This window comes from Astyanax mexicanus, chromosome 25 (assembly GCF_023375975.1).
Source record: "Astyanax mexicanus isolate ESR-SI-001 chromosome 25, AstMex3_surface, whole genome shotgun sequence".
NCBI lineage: Eukaryota > Metazoa > Chordata > Actinopteri > Characiformes > Acestrorhamphidae > Astyanax > Astyanax mexicanus.
In genome coordinates this window covers 2,497,054-2,516,395 of record NC_064432.1, presented here as the reverse complement: position 1 = coordinate 2,516,395, position 19,342 = coordinate 2,497,054, and the positions used below count along the sequence as shown (strand labels likewise).

Below are 19,342 nucleotides of genomic sequence, written 5' to 3'. Positions count from 1 at the left end.
CACCTTAGAAAATATTTGATGCCACTAGTGAAAGATAACTGTATATAATATTTGATTAGGATTAGGTTACCATTAGAGTGAGAATATTACCTGTCAGAAAGTTACAAGTACTTATTATTAGATGTTGACATATTCTATTTTAGTTAGCTTAATATACTGTAGTACTTTGTTAGGCCATTTAGCTACAGGGTGTGTTTATAATAATGTTCTTGGTGACAGTAACTGAAATATTTTATTAATTTAAAGAATAAACATTTTTAATAAAATAAATAGTACAGTCTAATATAGGATAATGATAATAATAATAATAATAATAATAACAATAATAAACGTTTTATGTAGAACATTCAAACAAAACATCTGTAAATCTTTTGGATTTTGTAAATAATAGTAGTAGTAATAATAATAATAATAATAATAATAATAATAATAATAATAATAATAACACGCTTTAGCAATTGTGCCCATTTTTACGAGCAGGCGTCCTACAGCGATCATATTTTTCCTGAATCCTAAATAAAAATGCAAAACATATTTATAATGCGTGCAGAGTAGAATATTTTCGCTTTGTTTAAGTGCGCAAACTAAATTTTTCCCGCACTTTATTTACCGCGGTGGTTACGCAAAAAAAAAAAAACGGTAAAACATTTAATTCAGGGCCGGAGTGGGCCCTTTTTTCAGCCCGGGAGTTTCGTGCCCAAATCCAGCCCATTTTTTCCATGGAGCAGGAATTTGAATAAATAAAACAGCAGCTAGATCTTACAATGCCTTTTTATTACATATAAGTACAAGTATATGTTGGTAAGTTAACAGAACACCCTTCACCTAAACACGTTTAATTCCAATTTAAATCAAATAAAGTTTTAAAAGGTAATTAATTTGACTTAAAAGTAGTGCTGGGCGATATGGGAAAATATTATATATATATATATATATATATATATATATATATATATATATATATATATATATATATATATATATATATATATATATATATATATATATCACAATAACGATATATATCATGATATACCACATTTATATAAATCAATTATAAATAAATTAACAAACACGAAACTGAGGGTATTTAATCTGTAATTTCAGTTCGTTTTAGTTTTTTTTCTTTTAATCACCGTTTTTATTCGTTTCAGTTAATGAGAAGTTTCGTTAACAATAAGACTTGGTTACTTAGCTATATGGTGATTATCATGCAATAGCTTTATATAAAATTAAAATAGTATTAAAAAACAGATGACATCACAGACTATTTCCTGGAGCCCGACCAGCTGAGGAAAGTGATGCGCTCATCTGCGCGTTTGAAGCTCTGCAGGTGGATTAATATGTGCGCGGCTCGCGGGGATCTGGCGCTAATTCTATTGCTTTGGGGCTGCATGACATTCAGTCTCTCAGTCTGCCAGTCAGACTACAGTGTCAGCATATATCAGGTGCGTTTTCGTACAGGACAAACCATTCAAACATGCGAATGAGATCTCAGCACCTGATTAAAAAAATCACACAGTGTCTGTCTGGCTTAAAATTAGATACAGCTTATATTATATTATAATTAATAAATAAATATTCATTTAAAAGACCAGGGAAACGTTCTGTATGCTAACAAGCTAGAAGCTAATAAGCTAATAACAACATTTAATAAAAACAGAAAAATAGATGTAAAATAGGAAAATAACCAACTAAACTAAGCTCAAAATGCTAAAAGAAATATAATCTAACGAATTCTAAAAGATCAAAATGAAATAGTGAATCCTCAAAGCAGTAGCTTAAAGACAGAATATAAAGCTTTACCAGATTCAAAATCTTAATTCTAATAAACAAGGCATATTTCGCCCTAAATGTTTATTTCCTGAAAGGACATACAGCTAAATAGGCTAGATACTGAAAAGCAGAGATTCTAGGCTTTAAAATTAAAAAAATAATTATTCATAAACACAAAAAGATATTAACTATGACATATTTCTGGCCCGTCGGCGGGCCAGGGCGTGTTAAGAGGTTAATGATGTGTATTGGGCTCTACAAAATAAACTACGCTAAATCGACATTGCAAACGTTGCCCAATAGCTGACGATTCAAGATTATTTCCATATCTCTGTTTACCGGCTGCAGCTGAAGTCTGTCTTCTGGAAAACAAGTTTGTTAATTTTGCACATTTGGCTGCTTCTTCTTCCATCTTCTTTCTTTTTTTAATCTGGCCTTTTCGGCTCCACCTGGCCTCTTTTTACCCTCCATCACAGTCGTCTGACGCTTTGTGCTATTCTGTTGCTGCATTTAATTTGATCGCTTCAGAAAAGACCACTGGTGGACGCAACCAACTCAAACATTTGGGAGAGGAGAATTCCCTCAGATGGTTAAACCCGACGTAGGGGCTGTGTTGTCAGACGAATAGAGAGTGCATACGTAGTTGAATGGCAATGAATGCAAGAATAAGATTAGAGAAGTGAGGGTAAATAATTTTTTTCCGTCCAACCGGCCCAAACTCGCCCCGGCCCATCGGGAATCCTCCCGATTAGCCACTCCGGGCTTGTTTAAATAATTTATTAATTCAATATAATAATAATTATATCAATATAATAATAATAATAATAATAATAATAATAATAATAATAATAATAATAATAATAATAATAATAATAATAATAATAATATCAAATTATATTAATAATAATAATAGTAATAATAAAAGTGTGTGTGTGTGTGCAGTTTTAAAAAAATCTACAAAATATTCAGAATGCTAACTAAAATAGAATATGTCAAAATGATGTCAATATTATTATTATTATTATTATTATTATTATTATTATTATTATTATTACCATTATCCTATATTAGACTGTACTATTTATTTTATTAAAAATGTTTATTCTTTAAATTAATAAAATATTTCAGTTACTGTCACCAAGAACATTATTATAAACACACCCTGTAGCTAAATGGCCTACAAAGTACTACAGTATATTAAGCTAACTAAAATAGAATATGTCAACATCTAATAATACGTACTTGTAACTTTCTGACAGGTAATATTCTCACTCTAATGGTAACCTAATCCTAATCAAATATTATATACAGTTATCTTTCACTAGTGGCATCAAATATTTTCTAAGGTGATGTTATCGTAAAACAGTACTGAGGGAGCTGTGCTGAGCTGTGAAATGGTAAATTCATGTGCGTTGTGTCTGACCCGTGTGTGTAAACCTGTGTAAGGAGAATGAAAATGAAGATTTGTGCAAAAGAAACACTCATTCATAAATTCGTCAATTAAATTCTGAACGACGGAATTAATGCGTTGCTAAAATATATCATAGAACCACACAGCCATACTTGAAGTAGCATAGAAAATGAATGTGGCTCATTTTAGACCCACGCTGCCCGTTTGAGCGGCAGCGATACAAAAAGGGCTTTTATTTAAAAAGTAAGAAAGCAAAAAATAATATAAGGATGTACCATGATCAAAAACAATTTAATTAAGGAATACCTTGAATACTGAATGATTCGGAATATTACGATCTCATAGTGAACAGTTTCTTTTTTTAAGAGTGACCCTAAAACGTATAGAATCTCTACACAGATCTGCTAAATGTGTTGCTGGATTTTGTGTGTCCGGTTGATTTCCTAATTTCTCCATTTATGCATTCATTCTGTATGCTGTGGTGGTCTCTGTATTGCGCGTTTTATTAAAATCCCCAATGCCTTCGAGAGAGAGTGTGTGTGTGTGTGTGTGTTGGCTGGCTCAGGTCTTGCGGCATCAGACAAATTAAACATGATTACTAAATAGGCCAGCAATGAAAGAGTTGATAAAAAATAAGTACATTTGATTACATTTTGTTATGTTTTAATCAGGGACTACATTTTGCAAAGCCCAGTTTAGCCAGAAATACATGAATCTAGCACATCTAATAACACAGCAGACATTTGAAGCACTTGGGGGCTTTTATTTTAACAGGAGATATAGTTCCCTGACAGAGTCAGAGGGCTGAACTGCTTGGAGAAGGAGGGGATATGTATATTCTGTCCGTTTTTGCATATGGAACGCCTGGAGGCGTTATGAAAACGCGTGGTGGCGTTATGTAAGCGCCTGGCGCCGCCACACGCTCTTAAACGCCTGGCGGCGCCTCGCGTTTGTTCCAAGGCGTAAAAGTAAGCCCTGCACGGCGTTTTGGACGGCGTTTTTTAAGTATTTCGCACGCTTTAAGCGCCGTCAGACCCAGGCGAATTCTGACCCATTTGGCTTGCCATACCCCCTACCCTCGTGAACGCGCTCGGCGTCGCGCTCAGCGCTGCGCCCCTGTGTCCCGCCGCCGACAGCATGCTGCCCGAAACCCGTCACGAAAAACACTGCGCCGATTTATCGCATCTGTGGCACGCTTTAATTTTTTGTTTTATTTGCGGCCACGATTTGGTAAAGTGTGGGAATGAGATAATTATGTTGCGCCCACAAGGAGTCCCTAAGGTGACATGTAAAAAAAAATAATAATAATGTGTGGCCACAACTTATTAAAGCGTGGGAAGTAGAAAATTAGGTTGTGGGGATGACTTATTATAGTATGGGAACAAGATAATTAAGTCTTGGGGACAACTTAGATGGCCAGTAAGTTACCTAATTATCTTTAAAAAAAACAAAAAACAAAAAAAAAAAAAAGCTAACCATAGCATATTTTGTACACAATGTCACTTTGATGAGATCATTTTGTTGTGACCATTTAGTAAAACAGAGTAAAAAATGTAAAAAAAAAAAAAACATAATAATAATAATAATAATAATAATAATAATAATAATAATAATAATAATAATTATTATTATTATTATTATTATTATTATTATTACCTCAGGGGCCACAATTTAGTATAGTGTGAACACGAGATAAGAAAGTTAAAGTTGTGGGCACAATTTATTAAGCTTTTAATTATACTTATAGCTAAAACGTTACCCACATAAAACAGCAGACATGATAAAATAATACTCCCAGCAGTGTATAAACAGGAAAGCATAGGAAATATGTTTGGATGGTATAAATCAGGGTAACAGTTAAATATATAAGGTTAAAGGTAGTAAGGGGTGAGGTATTATGGTGTTGGTGCACCCGAGGAAAACATATTTAAAAAATAATAATAATAATCATAAACGGTGGATGAGCGCATGCGCAGAACCGCTGGCCAAGTAGCACAGATCGACGGGTAACACAGCTAGACAGAACACGGACGACACAGCATGTCTGGGGGGGGCTGGAAAGCGTTCATACATATGTGTAGACCTATACAGAGTCGACACGTCAACTGGCCGGTTAGCTCAGTTGGTTAGAGCGTGGTGCTAATAACGCCAAGGTCGCGGGTTCGATCCCCGTACGGGCCAGTGAATATTTTTTCTCTTTCATTAAATTATTACGAGTAAAAATATATACAGCTCTGGATAAAATACAGACCACTTCACAATGATCAGTTTCTATGATTTTACTATTTAAAGTTAGATGTTTAAGTGAAATGAACATGTCATGAACATTTCTTCTGTTAACACTGACAAAACTCCCAAAATTCCAAATAAAATATTGTAATTTAGAGCATTTATTTGCAAAAAAATGCGAAATGGCTGAAATAACAAATATATTTATTTTACTGAAATCTGCATCTCCATAACCATGGAATCTCTTTGAAATGAGATGATGGGGCCCATTTGTAACATCACATGTAGAAACCAACTAACTTACCCTTAGAATTTGTACATTTTCCAAAAAAATCTAACAAAAAAAACTGTCTGCCTATTTCAGTGACAATTTTACAAAGGACTGCTGAGATAAATTCAGGATTAGAACAGCAGCACTGCTGAGATATCTAGATAGCTAAATGTGTGACTAGAACAGCACTGCTGCAATATAATTATGAATAGAGTAGCACTACTGAGGTAAATGAATCGTGCTCTGTAGGTGCATCTGTGTAAAACGGCATTTCGGTCACATTTGGAGTTACCACTTAAATATTTTTTAAAAAAATGATACATTTATTTAACATACATTTATTTAAGACAGTGAACAATTTGATGACATTATTGCATGCTGCCATTCTTCAAATTCATCCGTTTCCTCGTCAGTGTTTGGGTCGCTTGCCTTTGGATTTCCTTTGAAAAAAATAAATAAATAGCAAATATTACACTCCTACAGCAATATTCTGATTTGTTTTACTGATATGAATATTCACTAAAGAGAGAGAATACATACGGGGCTTCTGGATTAAGAACCACAACTTCTTCTTCCTCACTGTCCGAAATGACCATCACTTCATCTGAAAAATGAAAAAAAAAAGTTGGTGGAAAGTGCTCCATCATGTTAGCTGGGTATATAATCTAACAAAATACCAAAACATCAAGCCATTTGAATAAAAAAAAAAAAAGCTGATATTCTATTTGTACGTTTTTTGTGTAATTTCTCTACTGATGGAATGGGCACTAATGTGTCAGCTAGGCAGCTAGCTAGTTCGGTCAATTTGTGTTTCCTCGTAAGTAAAATGTATTTTTACGCATCTTTCACCACTGACCATCAGCAAAGCCATAAATTCTGGTGGGCTCAAAAACGTCATGCGACTAAAACCCTAGCATAGAAGCAAACAAACAAAAACATCTAACACAACGCAGTACCTTTCTCTGCTTTCTTCTTCTTTTTCTCTTCTTTGTCCATCTCTCCTTGACACTCATCTTCCTCGTCTTCCTCCTCCAGACCCCAAGTGCTCTGGACCCCCTCACCCAACTGTCCAGTTCCCGTGGCAACAATAACAGGGGAGGAGACACTGATTAAAGGGTCAAGGGTCATTCACACAAGTTTGAAATGCTTTGTAACAGCAGCATGCTTTGTATCATCCAGATATTACGTTTCGGCTCATTAACGTATGCACGGTATACGTACACACAAATTCATACAGCAAGAAAGAAGGACAAAGTTAAAAGGATACACTTCCGGAGCAGCTTCCCCTTTGCTTAGGAATTCCTCTGCCATCTCTTGGACGCCAGTCATCTCCACAGGAGCTTCGTCTCTTTTCAGGGCTGTGATTCGCTCTTTAGGCATGGACTCGGCGAAACCGAACCTGCCGCCCTCCTTCCTAAACCCAAAACATGTGAAAAAAATTGAATACAACATTTTCAGCTGGTTCATTCATCATGCATTAGTGATGCAAATGTACACATTTTACCAAAAGTGAAAAACGTCAAAAAGTAATCATACACATGTGCTGATGTGAGTGGATCAGACACAGAAGTGCTGCTGGAGTTTTTAAACATGTCAGTGTCACTGAGAATAGTCCACCAACAGCGTCCTGTGCGCAACGTCAGTGCGTAACAGAGTGGAGGACAGTGAGTGGACACAGTGTTTAAAAACTCCAGCAGCACTGCTGTGTCTGAGAATGACCCACCAGCCAACTAATAGCTGCTCTGTGGTGGTTTTCTCTTCTGTGGGGTCCTGATCATTGATGAAAAGGGTGGAAAGAGGATAATAAAGTATGCAATAATAGATCTACAAGGTATCCTATGTGCTCAGTGGAGCTAATAAGATAAGACAGTGAGTGTAGAAACAAGAAGGCGGTCATAATATTCTGATTTGACTGTATTTAATCTATGTATGAACATTTTACTTAATTATTTATTTATTATACATGTTTTCTTCCGATTTTTCACACTTATTTCAGGCTTTCACAATTGTTCAAGATATGACAATACAAAAAAAGCCAAAGAAATTGCTAATTTAAAACAATGAATAACATCCATTAATACAATAACATCTTGTGAATAAATAAATTAATAAAAACTATCCATGGACCAAAATCTTTACCTGACTCGTTTGTCATTTTCCAGCGCTTTGTTGATGAGGTCTGTGATCTCGGAAACTTTCACACTGGCTATTTTACTGCATCTCAGGACCTACACACACACACACACACACACACACACACTTTATTGAATCTAACAATGCATATGTGAGGTAAGTTAGGCAGGGCTTATCGCTGCACTTTACTGACTACATAAGGCCTCCCTGCTTTGCTTGCTTTCCATTCTGACTCTCGCTGTTGTGCTGGTATCACCAACCTTTGCAAAAGAGGTATTGGAACCTCTGAGAAGACGCTGTTGGCGATAGTGAATAGAAAAAGGAATAAAAAAAATCACAAACCACAAAGAGGTAGAACCCCCAGATCCCAGTCTGAAGTGCGTGTAGTGAATGCAGACATTCAGCGAACAGAGATATGTCCTCTAGCAGTCATCCTGTTACTGCCAGCACCATTGGCAGACGGATGCATGACGCAGGACTACATGCATGATGACCATTAAGCCGACTGCCCTCAACACCACGTCAGCATTGCCAAAGACTATAACGGAGTCATGGAGTGACTCATCATTATTGAGGAGTCCCACTTTGGTTTATTGCAGGACACCATTAGGAACCTCTACAGCTCCATGCTGAGATGTCTGGCAAATTAGATGCAAACATGGTGGCCCAACCTGACACTGAAAGACCCTACTTCTGTATGTGTAGCTCAAGAAATATCAAGAAATTGGCCCATATCAGCCAATATGTTTCATCATTTATTGTCTATGGTCATTTTTATCTTCCGAGCAAATAGCACTGCATTCCCACCCCTCCCTCTGACACATTCGCACAAACCTGGTCTTTGAGCAGCATGATGCCTCCGCTGGACTGAATGGAGCAGATCTCCCTGTGTTTATTCATGGCTATGACTAAAAGGCCATCAGTGACCTGCTCCTCTTTTTCACATGGATCCACCAGCAAATACGTGCTGCAGAGAACAGAGAAAGAGAAGGAAATTATGCGATTGATTGATGAATGATATTGTCTGCAGATTTAAACGGTGGATCATTTTCTTACCCCTGCTGGAAGAAAGCAAAGCTTACACAAATGGGCATGTGGTAAATACTCAGTGCAACAGGATCCCTCTCTTCTGGACTGAACTGAACACAAAACAGTGCACCAGATGATTAATACACAATAATGGTCATTATCAGACTACTGTGCCTTTTGTCTCTCTTAAAAAAGTGACTCAAGACTTCTAAATCTAAATCATAGCTTCCCTTTAATCTAGTTCAGTTTTCAAGATGCTATACACTTGAATTTGCAAAAATAACTAAGTATCGTGATACTCCGTGATACCACAGCAGGATATGTTTAAATACTAACACTAAGTTATTAAAAAACATCAATATATTGGGATATAAAGGGATTAATTGATGCTTTGCCAACATTTCAACCAATATGGACAATAAGAGCACACAGTACAGAGAGAAGACTGTAGTTTAAGTCTCCGTTTCCACATTTAAAGCTTTTGACAGAGCTAGAATATGGCTGTTGAGGCGCTGCTACTCACTATGGTGATGTCTCGACCCTGAATGGCCACGTCTGGCCGTCTGAAGTGACTCAGGGCGGATATGGCAGCGATGCTCGCTGCATCCATCAAGTTGCCATCATGATTCAGAACATGAACATCCACCCGGATCTGCCACACCTGCCAAACAAACCAGCAACACTTCAGAGAACGGAGCAATAAAGCTTTATCCATGGCCAATTCTGATTTTTACATAATATTATTCTTAGTATAAAGTTGATATGTTCTTATATTTTTGCATCTCAATAAATAAAACAAACAATCACATTAAATTATTAAAAATATGCTTCATCTCTGCTCGCTCCAAAAATACACTACATTCTTCAGTGCACTTATTAAATAAGCTAAATGAACGTCAACAGGTAAGCAAAAACAATGGTCACTTCCTGCTTATATCTTCTACCAAGTGATGAATCAGATGCATTTGCATTAGCCAACGCAGATCATTTCAAAATCAAATCAAACTAGAAATATACGATTGTAACAACATCAGACTGGTACTGCAGATCAAAAAATCATCAGCATTGGTCAAATGATCAGGTGAATAAATAAAGATGCTACTAATACAATATTTGATAACGTGTTTTTTGTATATTGTGTTCTGGAAAAGCAGAAAATGTAGGTGACACTGCTGTGCCATAATGCCACAAACATTAAAGCAACAATCTGTAACTTGTTGATTTGGGGATTTAGTGACCTCTCTGGTGAGAATGTGTAACTGCACAGATTTGAATCTGCAGTGTGAAACCTCTTTTCTAGATGGTTCAGAACAATTATAGAAAGTAACAGAGGCAGTAAGGTGTTGTGCCAAAATCAGACTCTTCTAAAAGCAGTTTGGAGACAAACCCTTAAACTGGGAATTCATGTATTTACTTATATATGAATTTATATATGAATATATATGAGAATATATATATATATAATATGAGAATAATCTTTATACTCTTTCTGATGTGAGGCGTGCTTGTAAGGGAAGGGGAGTCAGATTCTGACAGAGAGATAGAATTTGTCACAACACCTGGCAAAGCAACTCGTTTAACTTAAACATCCTACAAACCAAATAGTTAATATTAAGCAATATTACTTAATATACATTAATATTAACTATTTTTTAATCCCATCTTCTCCCCAATTTATTAGGCCAATTTCCCAACCCACTCTCTTTAGGACTTCCCTTATCACTAGTGAGGGTCCGGCAGCCGATGGCAAGCTACATAAACGGGATTCGAACCAGCGACCTCCCGATCTCAGCCCACTGGACCCCTCGGAGCCCTGTGTTTTAGAGTGAATATATAAAATGTTGCAGGCATGGTTGTCAGGACATTAGTATATGTTTCCTCCTCCTAAATCTGGAATAAAACTGCTTTCAATTTACAAGAAGACATTTTAGGGACTGCTGCTTAAAATTATACAGTATTTTCTTTACGATACCAAACGCAACCCAAAATGCAAATGGACAGACATAAGCTAAATCCCTGTATAATAAGTGGGTGTTACCTTTTCTCCTGATACAACACACAGAGACTCCGTGTCTATACACTTTGAGTTCCTCAGACATCTCTCCAGCTGTCTGTTCAAAGTCACCAACAACTCAGACTGCCTGAAACACACACACACACACACACAACACAAACTCATAAATGATTCCAGGTGTTGTCTGATTAGACACTGAGTCTCGCCACAAGAGGGCATAATGCATCCCCCTCCCAGAGTCTATTTTTTAGAGTATAGATTAGTGTACTTCCTGGTGAGAGACTGCAGTTGATTATTAGACATTCGTCTCTATGACACATACTTTGGCTACGTTCACATTACCAGGCTAAAGTGATTTTTTTGCTCAATGTAGCTCAGATCTGAATTTTTTATGGCTGTGTGAACACGCCAAATCCTTTTTTTTTTTTTCAAAGTTAGATTTGAGCCACTTCCATGTGTGTTCTTAAATCAGGTAAGTATCCGATTGATGGACATGCGGCATGAATGTGAACGGTCAAATCAGAATTCAAGTGCTTCCCTTGGTGCAGCTGTGCAGCTATAGCTGCAAAAAACAGCAAAAGCAAACCGCCTGTCCTTTTTTCACCTCCTGGACCTGAGCATGAACTTCAGAGCAGCTGTTTACTGTTTCTCCACTCCAGCAAAAGATGCTCCACATATGAGCTGCTAACTCATCCATCTATAACCCTTTATAAAGCTACGAGTCGCATGTCTCTCTAATATGAGATTTTTTTGTTGTTGGTGATGAAGGAGACGTTTATACAGGTATCAATGTACAGCATGTGAGGCTTTTCAGGGAGAGATTCGTTCACATTACACACAGATACAGATCACTTACATTTACAGTGAATGTGAACCGACAAGATCTGAGCAAAAAAAAAAAATCAGATTTGGGCAATGTGGCTTGTAATGTCAACGTAGCCATAGAGAAGGGGAGCATCATTAGCCTGCCATCCTGAGTTTAAATCAGCCAATCACAGACTCTTTCTTTTGAGTAAAACCTGGACTGCTATGGACTAGAACTGTAACGTCTTTAGAGACAAATCCAGGTTCTGTTTAGGATTCAACAAAGACCTTGTTGTACTTTTAAACTCATTTAAACTGCTTTTAAACTAAAAGCTTTATACCATTCCAACAATCCAAGGTTATGGGGAATAAAATTAATAATTTGATACACATTGTAGAACATAAAATTTCATGATCTATTGTATTTACGTGAACATGGCCTTCGTGTAGCAGTACTACAGTACCTGTTGGGCTGAAACGCAGGTGATGCCATGGGGGACAGCTCCAGGTTAAAGAACACGATTCCCTCTGTGGGACGTGAATCTTTGGGTGGCACAAGCTCACATGATACCTGAGCCAACACCCTTCAGAGACAGAGACAGAGACAGTCAGTCACATACATACCATCCATCTGTCTGCTGTATGTACAGCAACAGTCAAAAAATTAGATAAACCTAAAAATGCAGTGGTTTTTCATTTTTTTTTAATTATCTGCATTGTAGATTAATAATTAAGTCATCATTTGGTAAAGTGAAAAGTGTTAAACAAACCAAAATATGCTTTCTATTTTAGATTTCGTAAAGTCAGCTTTTATGAGGTTTTTAATGGAACGGCTTTCAGTTAACAGCTGTGTTAAATCTGTTTCATTCAATCAGAAAAATGTTGGAACACTTTAAAGAATTCTTAAGTTCAGTCGCAAAGACCAAATCAAAATTTATGATGAAACTGGCACTCATCAGGAACGGATTTACCAGCATTAAAAAACCACAAGTTAACAGCACCCCTGATAAAATGCATCTACAAGCTTCACAGAGTATCTTGTTTGGTTTGCTTAACACTTTTTAAGTTACTACATGACTCCTTATGTGTTCCTTCATATTCTGAATGACTGTATATATATTTACAACAATTTCAATTTAATTAAATTTTATTGATATACACTTATGAACCAAACTATTAAGACCACATAAAGAAATAAGCCTAATGCACTGTACTGTGATCCATCTGTGTACCACAAGCTTATTTTATCATTAACAAACATTAAAATTAAAAAACAAATTTAGAGACAGGAGTGTTAGGCTCCTATTAAACTACAGTAGCTTACCTGGTTTTGCCGAGACTGACCGTACAGCAGCCATAATCTGTACCAAATGTGATTCTTATGTTGCGGTAGTCGTATGTCTGCCTTCCATCCAGGCGCTGAAACAAATAAATGAACATGGTTTATTTTCTGATGATGCAGATTCACCACATACACTACATGCACTACATACATATTATAGCTTAATACTACAACATTTAAATGAACTATACTACAGTTTATTATTATAATAAAATAGAATGTACATAGACTACTGGTCAAAAGTTTTAGGACACCTCTATTGTTTAGAAGTCCAGTAGAAGTCTGTTTTTTTTTTTTCTAATCTTATCAATGATTTTATTACTGCACTTCACCTGTCAGACCTCTAATTCTTCTCTTCACTGCTGAAACTGAGACTTAGTTTATTGTTAATCTGAACTGAAGGCGCTGTTGCCATGTGGATCAGCCAGACGTAACTCTTCCTGTAGCAGTTTTTCTCCAGTTTCCGAGTCTTTCGAAGGTGTAGGAAACAGTCTGTAATTTCTCTAAAGAAAATATTTTTGCTTTTAATGGTTACACAGTTACCACTTATTATGATGAAATTGTATAAATGCTGCAGGAGATATATATTTTAAACAATATACTAATATATTATAGTACTAGTAGAGTATAGTATAGATTAGTATAAGCTTATGAGTTACACATAACAGGAACTTGATTCTTCTTCTTGCAGCATCTATTCCTGATCATATTAAAAGCATTTTATATTATCATTTTACGATAATATTTTATAATATCATTTGAATGAAATTTGATAACACGTGTTCATGTTCTACAGAGGGACTGTAGAAAGCATCCTGGGCACCTGCATTACCGTCTGGTTTGGGAACTGCAACACCTCAGATCGCAAGTCCCTACAGCGGATAGTGCGGACAGCTGAGAAGATCCCTCTTCCCTCAATCACCGAGATCTACACCACACGCTGCATCAGCAAAGCCACCAGCATTGTGAATGACCCCACCCATCCCTCACACGGACTCTTCGCTCTGATGCCGTCCGGCAGAAGATACAGGAGCATCCGAGCCTCCATTTCTAGACTCTGCAACAGCTTCATCCACCAGGCAGTCAGACTCCTCAACGCACAGAGCCTCTACTACCAGACTCTGAAACAGCTTCATCCACCAGGCAGTCAGACTCCTCAACACACAGAGACAGAGCTGAACCCCACCCCACCAAACCCCACCGAACCCCACCCCACCCACCACACCACACACCCAACACACTCACACAAAACTGAACTGTACCCGTCACTTCTGCACTCAGATGTACTGACAATAAAAGCCTCTTGACTTGACTTGACTCTGTTCTGTGGTTTATATAAACAGCTTTATTAGATAAATCACTGAACCCTGAATCACTGCATCTCTGATTAGACTGGATCTGAGTGAGTAACAGGTGTGAACAGTGGGACTGGGAGTAATCCTGCTGATCTGCTGCTGTTTTATAAACTAGTTAAGTTCAGATAAGAGAAATCAGTCTCTTACCTTCTTCTCCTCCACAGCTTTCAGAAGAAAGGTTCTCTCGCAGGCTGAGAGCGGAGTTTCCTTCATATTTCTCTCTGTCTATGTCTCTTTCTCTGTTTATCCCGGTCTCAGTAAACACCTCTCTGTAGGAACACAGTCTGCACTCAGTCACGCTGCTGCTGCGTCGCGGTTTGAGTGCGTCATCACAGCCGGAGCACAGCCGGGCTGTGACCGATATGGCTCCCTCTTTACTCTTTAGGGCACTATTGAGTGTGTCAGCCATTTTTCTTTGAGTGTCCCAGAATGCAACGCGAGTCTTGCTACCTAGCAACAGACAGCCTAGCCATCAGGGTTGCCAAATTATTACATTGAAATTAAGGTAAACCCATAGACTGTATATAGCTGGACAGAGCATCGTCTCTTAAAAGTGAAGCCACCACAGGTCGGGCGCCCCCTGCTGTTCGGCTGCAGAAAGCTGTGTAACTCCACCCATCCCCATAGGTTTCAATGGCAAAACAGACAACATTCAATCACGTTTTTTTCTAATATACTGTAATTCTACCTCCATTATTTAAATGCAACAGCTTTAGTGTAACCTCTGCTTATATTGTAAATTTTTTTATATCCCCACAGAATTCGGTTTTTAAAACTTTATTCGGCTCTATTCAAAAAAGGTGTGGTTATTGTAAAAGGGCTGTAAATATAAAAGTCATCAGCTCAGAGCTTCACTTACTGTAATTCAGAGCTCAGCTCGTGTTTTAATGAAGTTTTAAACACAGTTCAGGTGTTTAAGTGAGCAGAGCGGACGCGTGTTAATGACTAGTTAGTGAACTACACAGTCTCTCCCTATATAGGGCACACTACTGAGGGAGTAGGAATCCATTTCGGACACACTCCTGGTGTTCCGTCGAGTTCGGCTACCCACAGATATGTGCTACCTTATGTTCCGCGCATGCGTTAACTCATTTTTTAAAAACGTTTTCATGTGTTTTTTTTTTCTGATAATTTTAATAATAATGGTTTTCTCCAAGCTCACTAACATTGTTTGAGTGTTCTAGCCATGTGAACATATATATGTATAATAAAAAATAACTATTTTCACCTATATATACACTAGGGTAGCACGGTTTGACAAGGTAGCACAAATCGACAGAACGCCGGTGTTCGAGTTGCGCTAGCCATGGCCATTTGTGCTACTTAACGGCTCTGCGCATGCGTTAACTCATTTTTTTTACTGTTTTAGTGTGTTTTCCTGATAATTACAACAAGAATAATAAGAAGAATAACAACAAGAACAACAATAATAATAATAATAATAATTGGAAATTTGTTGCTTAGTATTTAAATGTGAGTTTTAAGGTTTGTATTATGGAAAACACCACAGCACAGTTAAACCTAACCACTGATTTATTTAAGAAAAGGTGGAAAACATTGAAAACATACTTAAAATACTGTACATACTGTTAAATTGTGTATATGTATAAAAGTGTTTATGCGTGTGCAGGCAGGTGAAAACGTGTACATGTGTGTATATGTATATAGGTATGTATACATGTAACTATATAGACAATGTTAATGTGTTTTTTTTATCCCTCTAAACTGTAGAGAAAAGATTTTTTAAGATCTCCACCTATCCAGACGTTTTTTTGTCTATTTTCAGTTGTTCATTCTATTGTATTGAAATGCTATTTGTGGCTTAATTTCCAACATAATGGCTTTGAAATGCAAACAAAATATTTTTCTTTATACAATAAAATATACTATTGTTAAAAAAAAATAAATAAAAAGTGAGTTTTTAGTCATTAAGTTGCAACACAGACACACAAAACACACAACAAGAGCATTTAAAATAGTTTATTTATAAACATAAACTTGCTATAAAACCCACTGCATTTCAAGGGTTGCCAAGTTGTCCTATCTCTCGTCTTTAAGAGGATAAAATAAATACACAGCTTTAACACACGGGCCAGTTTCTCCATCCGAGTGAGAAAACCGTAGGCTACATCACCTCGCTCCATAATTCTTATATATCTTAATTAGAGATTAGCCTACACAAATAAGACAGATCATATGACCTATGGCCCATGACCTGTATTTCCTTTAGGTTATTTAAAACAGATCTGGGATACTAAAACATAATTTGAGAGCATGCCAAGCCCCATTCACAACAGCCAAACGTTGCAGAAGTATCGTTACGCAGATCACAGGGTTTATGAATAAAAAGACACTGGTATGAAATAGTCATTTCTGCATATATCCATCTGTTTACCATCTGCAATGGTAGAACAAACAAGCAAAGAAAATGGAAAATGTTGCTCTGAGCGTTGCACACGGAACACAAGCACACAACAACCTCCTTCCAAAGGTGCAATCAATCATTCGTAAGGCACGACACAGCAATGTGTATGATTTACAGCTGTCTGGAACAACAGAAAAGAAAGAAAAACAAAAACAAAAACTAAGAAACTAAGACAAACAACCTTAACGTTTTTTTTTTCTTCTTCTCTGCCGAACGGCTGCGAAATGTAATGTAACAACGTAAAGAAGAACCAAAATGGAAATAGAAATTCATTCACTAATTATAACGCAATTTCAAACTTCATGCATTTCAAACCGCAAGCTAGGCTAATATATCTGATCACGAATTGAAGCAAATGAGAGCAAACGAGAGGAGGAACAAGAACAGAAATAAAAATAATACTTAAAACACAGGTTAACACATCGATTAACTTAAAACCACGTGCTTAACAAACCAGGTTTATTAAGAGTTTTTTGTCTTTTTTTTTTTTTTTGCTTTTTCTGAGATGATAATGAAAGATTTCCAGTCACTTCCTTCACAATCGGCCTGTCGCAGAGTCATGCAGCATTAAGTAGTGCCTGCTATTAAGGCAAAATGTAGGAAAAAAGTAAAACTGAAAACTTTGCCTACTTGAAGGCTTTATCCCATTATTCACCTTCCGGCTGAAATTGAACGAAATGGTGCAAAAAGTCTTTGGACAGGCTACAAGTAAAGATGGGCTTAATCAATTCCTAAGGCTACAAGCTATAAGGGCTTAACATTGCTTATCATGCTGAAATTCACTTTCAACTTTCAACTTCATACGGGGGGTTAATTTTCCTTCCAAAATAGAACATTTATCAGTTTTCCTGACAAAATAAAATGACTACGGATTAATTACAAATAGGGATGTACTGAATTATTTGGCAAAAAAAACAAAAACGTCCTAAGTTGGCAAAAAAAAGCAATGTTCTTATTTAACGCCAAGTCATTTGATGCAATGTTTTCATTTTAGTATTGTATGAATTACTTTAAACTGTGTAAAATACAGTTAATACTCACATAATGTAACTAGAATAGCACTACTGAGGTAAATTCACTAGCTAGCTAGTTAACTGTTGAGGTAAACGTACAGTAGCTAGCTAGCTGCTTTGTTGGTACGCCTGCTGGAATATTAAAAATGTTTATATGGTAAATAAAAAATTGTAACAGCTTTTTTTTCTTTGACAAGCAGGTCAACAATTCCTGTAGACTATAAATTTTACCCAGTGGTGAAAAAAGTGGCAAATTTAATGAAAACCCTGGCACCAAATGTTTCATTTTGTTCAGTTTCGATCAAAAATCAGGACATGCTTTCATTGCTTAACTGTTAAAAACGAATTAAAGTCAACAAAAAAAACTAAAATTGAACAAGAGGAGCGAGTGCACAAAAGCACAAAAAGACACACAAATTTAACTAAATTGAACTGTAGAGTGGAATAAAACAAAAAAAAAAATCCAAGTTAAAATTTCAACCACAGTTTTAAAATTATGAACATTTCACTCAGCGGTCCTTTTCCTGCTTGGTTACCAAATTCCCAACTTTCCTGCAAAATTGGCAGGAATTGGATTTCTTGCCTTATGTTCACATCCTTCACATTTGTTTAAGTTTTTTTTTAGCATCCCCCCATATCCGATGTAAAAATGTAAAGTTGAAGCCCGTATATATATGCTCAGTTCAGAGGGTCCAATGTGCAAAACCGCTGACTTCCCTAGCTACATCTCTTTCTCTTATCCAGCTGCTCAATGATTAGGTTATTAAACGTTATTAAACATTATAATCTCAGTAGAACCTTTCTCGCTGAAAAGGCGGGTCTGTGTTTTATTGCTAATTTAATTGATCTATACTATCCAGGCGAGTGGAAAGATCCATTTTGTACAACAAGCTAACGTGAGGTTTTAATACTTGTTACCACAATTCATTTTTTCACTCATGTGTCTAATGGTCAGAAGCACATATTTGCAGCTTAGTGTGATTAAGAGTCCAGAATAATAAACAAACACGCCGTAAATATCCCAGTTTCATCCGTTTGAGTTGCAGGGTGATCTGAATGGTTGTGCTTTTATGTAAATCACTCCACAATTGAAACATCAGCTCTCATGTCTTCTTCTTGGGAATGGTCTAGGCTTCGGTTGGCTTGGCAAAGGGGTCACAAGGTGGTTGGCTGGCCAGCAGCTGAGAAGAAAGAAGAAAGGTTTGGTAAAGCAGGATGGAAGAGTGTTAATTAGTCAAATAATTAAACAAAACTTAATAGGCGAATCAAAGTCAAAAATCACTGATAACTGCAGCCACTGTAGAGAGATCTCTGTAAGGTGGGTCCTAAGGGTCTTAGAACTAAGGACATCATTACCACACACAGGCTGTAGCAGCATCAGCATCAATCTGCAATCTAACTGTTATCAGATCTTAAACAGTAGCTGGACTCGTTGCTAAAGACGATACAATTCCAGTTTATAGCAGTCTAGGATTCTCATTCATGGCCGGCTGATGGACGGCCTAGATCAGTGTTTCTTAGTCCTGTTTCTGCACATTTT

The 19,342-nt window shown here is 36.8% G+C and overlaps 2 protein-coding genes and 1 non-coding gene across 10 annotated transcripts in view; 1 reads left to right on the top strand and 2 right to left on the bottom strand.

Moving 5' to 3' along the window:
* Positions 1-5,294: 5,294 nt before the first annotated feature.
* On the top strand, positions 5,295-5,368 carry trnai-aau (transfer RNA isoleucine (anticodon AAU)). Its single transcript has one exon. It is a non-coding gene; the product is annotated as a tRNA-Ile (tRNA).
* A 619-nt stretch (positions 5,369-5,987) lies between these two features.
* On the bottom strand, positions 5,988-14,687 carry exosc9 (exosome component 9). The gene is made up of 12 exons (XM_022681651.2): positions 14,512-14,687; positions 12,992-13,086; positions 12,132-12,251; positions 10,888-10,990; positions 9,373-9,510; positions 8,877-8,959; positions 8,655-8,787; positions 7,827-7,915; positions 6,955-7,101; positions 6,644-6,792; positions 6,228-6,291; positions 5,988-6,127 (listed from the first exon to the last, which is right to left on the bottom strand). The coding sequence occupies exons 1-12, from the start codon at positions 14,575-14,577 to the stop codon at positions 6,097-6,099; spliced, it is 1,218 nt and encodes a 405-aa protein (XP_022537372.1). The 5' UTR covers positions 14,578-14,687; the 3' UTR covers positions 5,988-6,096.
* A 1,642-nt stretch (positions 14,688-16,329) lies between these two features.
* Positions 16,330-19,342, bottom strand: part of limch1a (LIM and calponin homology domains 1a) — a 70,897-nt gene continuing 67,884 nt past the window's right edge. For all 8 annotated transcript variants that reach the window (XM_049472200.1, XM_022681650.2, XM_049472201.1 and 5 more), the window contains one exon: positions 16,330-18,983. In XM_049472200.1, coding sequence (XP_049328157.1) covers positions 18,958-18,983 — 26 coding nt within the window. In that variant the 3' untranslated portion in view covers positions 16,330-18,957. The remainder of the gene's footprint in view (positions 18,984-19,342) is intronic.

What these genes read in the sequence shown, in the direction of transcription:
- exosc9 (XM_022681651.2), bottom strand. Translation starts at nt 14,577, where the DNA reads ATGAAGGAAACTCCGCTCTCAGCCTGCGAGAGAACCTTTCTTCTGAAA. An exon ending in TTTGCTTTCTTCCAGCAGGG is followed by an intron (nt 8,788 to 8,876) that starts GTAAGAAAATGA and finishes TGTTCTCTGCAG; the next exon opens with CACGTATTTGCTGGTGGATC. An exon ending in GTTCTTAATCCAGAAGCCCC is followed by an intron (nt 6,128 to 6,227) that starts GTATGTATTCTC and finishes TTTTTTTCAAAG; the next exon opens with GAAATCCAAAGGCAAGCGAC.